This window comes from Xenia sp. Carnegie-2017, unplaced genomic scaffold (genome assembly GCF_021976095.1).
Source record: "Xenia sp. Carnegie-2017 unplaced genomic scaffold, XeniaSp_v1 HiC_scaffold_13, whole genome shotgun sequence".
NCBI lineage: Eukaryota > Metazoa > Cnidaria > Anthozoa > Malacalcyonacea > Xeniidae > Xenia > Xenia sp. Carnegie-2017.
This window is the reverse complement of record NW_025813436.1, coordinates 9033872-9041209: the sequence shown is the minus strand read 5'-3', so window position 1 is coordinate 9041209 and position 7338 is coordinate 9033872. Positions and strand designations below refer to the sequence as shown.

At 33.0% G+C, this 7338-nt stretch overlaps 2 protein-coding genes across 2 annotated transcripts; one reads left to right on the top strand and one right to left on the bottom strand.

Annotated features, from left to right (window-relative positions):
- Positions 1–298: 298 nt before the first annotated feature.
- Positions 299–3936, top strand: LOC124458745 (smoothened homolog). The gene is made up of 10 exons (XM_047008550.1): positions 299–819; positions 1108–1308; positions 1735–1907; positions 2033–2252; positions 2321–2444; positions 2619–2711; positions 2828–2936; positions 3040–3213; positions 3322–3399; positions 3490–3936. The coding sequence occupies exons 1-10, from the start codon at positions 391–393 to the stop codon at positions 3704–3706; spliced, it is 1818 nt and encodes a 605-aa protein (XP_046864506.1). The 5' UTR covers positions 299–390; the 3' UTR covers positions 3707–3936.
- On the bottom strand, positions 3211–7276 carry LOC124458906 (hypoxia-inducible factor 1-alpha inhibitor-like). Its single transcript, XM_047008564.1, has 8 exons — positions 6540–7276; positions 6132–6331; positions 5169–5441; positions 4801–4989; positions 4349–4581; positions 4090–4264; positions 3925–3994; positions 3211–3515 (listed from the first exon to the last, which is right to left on the bottom strand). Exons 1-7 carry the CDS (start codon positions 6619–6621, stop codon positions 3944–3946), a joined length of 1203 nt encoding a protein of 400 aa, XP_046864520.1. The 5' UTR covers positions 6622–7276; the 3' UTR covers positions 3211–3515; positions 3925–3943.
- Positions 7277–7338: the final 62 nt, after the last annotated feature.

Below are 7338 nucleotides of genomic sequence, written 5' to 3'. Positions count from 1 at the left end.
TATTTTCATGCTAGTCTGTGTTTTGTACTTGTAATCCTTTTTATTTTTCAAACAAAAGTTAAAACAAGTATATATAATATACTGGAAATGTGATCGAACATAAAGATGATTGCTTATTTTTTTAACAACATGTAAAATGAATTGGCCATTAAAGAACTCTCTTTATACAAAATATTAACATTACAAGGACATAGTAACCTAGAAATGACACAAATTGGGATAGACATGTGCCATGAATATTTGACCCCAAAAGACACCTGTTACCACATTGCTACCACACACAGTCTGTTAATTTGTATTTGCATAAAGCGATATATTTACATAATCTGCGGCGATTCTCGGTGCGCAAATTTGTGTTTCTGAGTACTATACGAGTCATGTCTCAAATAGATGGATAGCGCTTGGTTGACACTTTGGATATTCTTTTTATTCTGTGCTTGCGTGGAAAACTTCAATGAAACATTGAAATGTGAAAAGTTGAAAAAATCTCAATGCTTTAACATTGATCTTTCATACAAATACACAGCACAAGTTTTTGTGACAGACTCCAAAGACCAAGCACAAGCGGCGAAGAACTTGGAAAAATGGAAACCGCTCAAATATCATCCTCGATGCTGGAAATATTTACAGTCTTTTCTTTGCCGAGTTTATATGCCAGAATGCATTTCATACAACAATAGTGTTAGTAAGGTCATATTACCTTGTCGTCCTTCTTGTTTATATATACAAAAACCTTGCGAGGTTGTTCAATCTTATGGTGGATGGCCAGAATTTCTCAAATGTGAAAGATTTCCACTTGTTGATTGTGTTAATCTTACTGTAAGTACACATTTTGTTGTGATTTAAAGCTTTCTAAGAGCAAAATAAGTCGTTTGAAACTACCACCAACGTAGTTTTACATAAAGAATCATATTTCGTTGTGGAGACGCAACATTAAAATTATTGATAACTTTGACAAATCCTTTGAGTATATGACAAATTTACATCTAAGTATCAATTCACTATTAAATATATATCTTTAAATATAAAATAATTACATTGTTGAAAACGTCCTGTATAATTATTTTTTATTTCTCTCTCATCTTGAATATATTTATAACACAAAAGATATCTGCAATAAACGGAACAGATAACAACTGCCCACCACAACTTGTTCACACAAAAGATAGTGCTGGTTGGTTTGAAAAAATCCACGGTTGTGGCGTACCATGTGAAAATCCCATTTTTACCGAAGAGGAACATGGTCGAATTCGTCGTTTTATAGGAGCATTTGGAAGTTTATCAATGTTGTGTACTGCATTTACAGTTGTAAGTAAAAAACTTTGTAACTTCGTTGCTCTTGTGCAGTATCCACACTAGAATATAAAACTCCTGCAAAGCTTCCGAATGTTTTCAGAGTCTACAGATACAGAACACACAACACATACTTATAAAGACTTGTTCTTTTGCATCGTTTCTGTCGTGCAGCCTGATTGGACAGAGCTGGTTGTAGCTTATTAATGGCACGGCTTGATAAAGATAACTGAAGTTACTACAGAACAGAAGAACACATTATTGAAAATAAAAACACACATACAAAACGCACATATAAAAACACAAACAACGATATTCCTTTGTAAACCATATACAATTTTTTTCTTGCTTTCTATTCAATCAGATTCTTTATCACAGACTGAAAATGTCGAACTTAAAGCGTTAATGATATTTTAAAACCTTTGAACATCTGTTTTCCAGATAACATTTCTTGTTGGATGGAAATCACAAAACAAATATCCCTCAGTCATCTTGTTCTACATGAACGCCTGTTTCTGTCTGACGTATCTTGGCTTCTTGTTGCAATTCTTTGGCAACGCAAGGAAGAAAATTCTTTGTCGTTATGATGACACTATGAGAAGAGGGGAACCTGTGTAAGTGAAGAAAAAAATGTATTAAAAATGTTTTAATAAAGAAACATGTATGTACAAAGATAACTAACCTTGTCATTGTACTAATGTATGTATCAGTTAAAAGTCAAGTTTCTTTGATATTATAGAGATTCAGATTCAACCATCTGCGTGTTCACTTTTATTCTTGTATTTTATTTCTCAACTGCTGGTGTTGTATGGTTTGTAATACTGACATACGCCTGGTACATTTGTTTTCAAAGTCTTGGAACGACTCGTGATATTCTCGGTAACAAGGCAGTGTACTTTCATATCATAGCCTGGACACAACCGTTGATTCTTACTTGTATAATTATTGCTCTTGCTCAGGTTATAATTGAATTTCTTTTTCAAAGATTAGTCAGAGTACTAATCACTAGAAATGATTCGTATTACAGATTGACAGTGATTCCTTGAGTGGCATATGTTTCGTTGGTTATTGGAATATTAATTTTAGAATCTATTTTGTCCTGGTTCCTCTCGGTATAAATCTGGTTATCAGCGCTATCTTTTTATGGAGAGGTATTTATGAAGATATTTTGTACAAAAACTTACGTTTTAACATCAGATCACTTATGACGAAGACACTGAACTGCAGCATACATAAGGACTCCAATTTTTAACATCAGATCACTCCTGATGAAGAAACTAAAGTGTAAAGGATATAACAAGCATTTTCTCCAATTTTTATCATAGGTTTGATGATCTTATTTAAGTTACGTAAAAGCAATCCACACATGCTAAGTCTGAGGTCCGCCAGCAGAATCAAAGAAACTATCACACGTATAGGTAATAGGCATGTATAATAATTTCAATTGCTGTTTACGACGCAATTTTTAACATTAAAGATTAAATCAACGGTTGGATTAAAGATCAATTTTGATGCTTCTTTTGGATTAATGTAGGTATTTTTGCGTTTCTCGCTTTCGCATTTGTCGTGACAACGTTTGCATGTCATCTATATGATTTCTTCAATCAAAAGACTTGGAGGAGAGGATTCCGTGACTTTATCAAGTAAGATATGATAATTTTTGACATGATAAGATGATCTATCGAAGAACGTGAATGACGATACTCTTAACTTTAACTGTGAAGTTATCTTCGTATTGTTGTAAAGATGTAAAGCAGAAGCTACAGTGAAACAGATTTCAGATCCCTGTAAAGTCGAAGACAGGCCTGACTTAGGAGTCATTGAGCTTCATCTTTTTGCTTTATTTGGTGCTGGAATAACTATGAGTGCATGGAGTTGGACATCAAGTACTTTATCAAGTTGGAAAAATGCTTGGAATAAGTAAGAAAAATAGATGATTGATTGAAATAACCTTATATTACTAAACGTAAGTCAAAAATGACATGTTACATGGCAACATGTCATTTGCTAAAGTTCGTGTTCATTCAGATTGACAGGCAAGAGAAGATATCCAGAATTAAGTCATTATAATCTAATAAGACGATTACGAGAGATAAAGAAAATACAGTATGTTATTTTTCAAACAAGTTTATCATGGTAAAATATTGTGGATATCTTTTTAAAATGCCCATGTTTCGTTTCTTCCATTTTATAAAGAGCTGAAGTTCATCCATCATCGGAGCCTGTAAACGATAAAAATATGGAAAATAAAGTAACAACAGCACCACAATTTAACGAGGAATCATTACAGTTACAGAGTATCATTAGTGATATTAGTGTTATTGCTGATCCAAAATTAATCATTCCTACAAAAAGAAGAGTCCTTTTCGAGACAAATGAACACAACGAAAATAATGAAGAAATCACTGAATAAATAATGGTTGATTTTCGTCTCATGATAGATCATCAATAAACATTTGATACCAATCCATCATCATTAAGAAGTACATTATTTTCACACACACACACATACACACCAGGCACTTACAATGGATAACTTAAGACGTTAAAGTGTAAATAGATATTTTGTTGTTTTCCATGTCAGGCAACGATAAAATATGTAGGCTAACTTTAGTATTGAAAATAAATGACCTAAATATGATAGATAATGTCAAATCTCTTCAAATCGTCCATGCAATATATCCTGGAAGATTTCTTTCACCTACATAAGAAATAATAATTACAAACAATGAAAATTCAATCTGTCAGCGTCTACAACAGAACAATGTATTTCTATCATTATAAAAATACGCGTACCATTTGAGTGTTTCTCGTTGCATTAAAAACAAGACTTTCGATGTATCGTCTAAATATCATTTCTTCTGACAAAGTAAAATTTGCTGATACATTGAAGATAGCACTATTTTTCATCTTTCGCGATATGGTCTCTTCAAAATTTTCTTCAAACCAGAAGTTCAACGAGACTGTAAAACTACAATCGTTTTTTACACAATGAGCAGACTTGATGAAACAGACCATGGATAATTGACAAATTAATGAAGGTAATAAAACATACTCGTTTCTATTTGATTCAACTTCATGCCACCAACAGCTAGGTAGATAAAGAACGTCACCGGGTCCTAATATTGCCATTAATCCTTTTACATGACGAAATTTTGGAAATCTTTGATAATCCGGATACTCTATATCAACCATCGATTGACGATCATGAGGATGACCAAGAGGATAAGGATATAGTTTACCGAAATGATCTGGGCTGAAAAGAATGAATCGTTTCCATCCTTGAAGCTAGAAAAATAAATAAATTGTTTAATGTAAGAGAAAAATCCATGAAAACCAAAATAAATTGATCGTGCTATTTATGTCAACATGAGCCGTTATTTAATCAGTTACTTAGTACTTGAAACCATCTGACATCAGTCATTTTTAATATTTTTATTATGTTCAAGCATACATGTATCATATGCTCTTCACAATATCCACAATATATCATAAGGAACAGTTCACCTGTATGAAAACATTTTGCATTACATCATAATGCAGACGTGTAATGACATCAGGCATACCAACAAATAACATATTAAGAACGTTAGTACTCCAACCAAGTTCAAACACAGTGTGCAGTAACCAAGTATAGTTAAAATCTCTCATATCTTTATGTAACGATGTAGTAAAATCATCATTGTGAAGTAAAGTCTAGAGAGAAAAATAAATTAAGGTTATGTCTCGTCTTGTCTTTGACATTGAAAACTTTTGCTTATAAAGCAAAACTTTCCAAATGAAGGACAGTGTTATTAAAACATGCAAAAACTAAATCGTAAGAACTAATTTGAACACTTGAAAAACGAAAAACTATGTGCATGATATCCAACAACCTGGAAATAAGCAAACGATCCATTTTTCACTTTCGTTAACTCCGAAGCCATGTTCAAAAATTCTTGGAAACTGTTGAAATGAGTTCTGAAGGGAGGACGCCAGCCATAATTTTTCTCGTAGTTTGAATAGTCTACAGTGCTGTCATAATACAAAAATTTCCGAGAATTGGACACATATATCGCATACTCTTCCCATAAAGTCTTCGATAAGTATGAAAGATTCCAATGACGAGCTTTGTCAAAGAAGCGACAGTTTTTTAGAATCAGTGGTTCCTGAAAACAAAGGGAAATTGTCTAAAGCTAAATGAACAAGTAAACATCAACAAGAGGAGATGATATTAATCATGAGATCGTAATGTTTTTCTATTTTGTATTACTTTATCTGTACGTCTTGAATGATCAATTAAGAACTAGAGTACCTTCTGGGTGATCAGGGGTAGTTATAGTACCTTCTGGGTGATCATGGGTTGTTATAGTACCTTCTGGGTGATCATGAGTTGTTATAGTCCATTCTGGGTGATCAGGGGTAGTTATAGTACTTTCTGGATGATCAGGGATAGTTACAGTACCTTCTGGGTGATCATGGGTTGTTATAGTACCTTCTGGGTGATCAGGGGTAGTTATAGTACCTTCTGGGTGATCATGGGTTGTTATAGTCCATTCTGGGTGATCAGGGGTAGTTATAGTACTTTCTGAGGGTTGAGAGAAGTTATAAGAGTGCGCACACCCCTCATGAGCTTGGATAATTCAACAGCTCGTTGACAAATGTTTTACGAGACAATAACGTACCCATCCCTAGATCCCCCCCCCCGCCCGCCCAAGGTATCTTCGGATTGATCCAAAGTTGGAATAGAAAGTTTCCTAAATACAGTAAGTTTAAATACTCTACAAGAGCTCAGTGCAAGGCATATATATTCATAAATTTTATTACTATTAAAACAAAAAGTACGACGAAAAACTCACCGATAATTTGATCAATTTTATAACATTATCACTATTACAGTCGATACTCTTCACCAATGATGTAGGAAAGTCAAAAACACTGAGGAATTTTGGATGTTCAACACAGACTAAAGATGGCAAAAGAGTACTGTCGACATTACTAACGATTTCCATAGGTCGAGGGCACAATGTTGTGTTATCAATAAAGCACTGATTGCAATCTATTCAAAAGAGAAATTTGAAAGGAAAATCACGCAAGACTGTCGTATTTTCATCATAGTCAGTCAAGATGATCTACAAAACTAACAATAAAAACACAATATTTTATCAAAAATATGAAGATAGTAAAATTTAAAACTTTAACTCGTCTTTGAGTCTAGTTGAGGATTCAAAAAGATTATTTTTCGTCAATTTAAAGTAGCTAAATACCTTGAGTTGTGGACATTTTACAGGAGCGAGAAACTAAAATAATAATAAAAATTAAAGTGACATCATCATTGAATAAGTACATTTCTTTAGCAACAAACCACTCAGAATGTAGTATCTGAGCCTCAAAGACAAAATATTATAGATAAAATAAGCCTTGAGTCTCACAAGAATTGATGCTTTAATAAAACGCATACATCTGCATATGAAACGCGTTGTATTTCATAATTACGGTTTAAATTGAAAATTAAAAATGACTTAAAAATGATTAAACGATAACAGTTGAGCTTTAAACAATTTAATTTACTCAGAATGTAGGTAAAAATGACATTGAACATGAGTTACTTAAAATTTAAAGAATCTAAATTATAAGAATCTGAGTTTTGTTGAACTTTTAACGTTTACAATGTAAAAAAACATTTACTGTATAAAATGTGGGCATCTCATCAAATGCAATTTGCACCTGATCATAAATTAAATGCGCCGCAAAGAAAAAAATTTCTGTTTGTTTGATGAAGCGTCCTTTGTGAGAGGACATCACTAATCTGCACCTGCGTAAACAAGACGTAACAGATAAGAATCAATCATAAGACATACATGTTGAGCAAAGCATGAGATGTTTGCAAAGTTGGTTTTTCAGATTTTTGAACAAAATATTAACGTTTACAATGGTTGCTGTACTAATGAAAAATTATTAAAGAAGACTTCAGTGCAGACCAAATGTCTTTATGTTTGTTGTTGTGGATAAAATATTTTTCTTGGCTAGAAGGCAATAGGATAGATGAGAAAAGAATCCTTACTG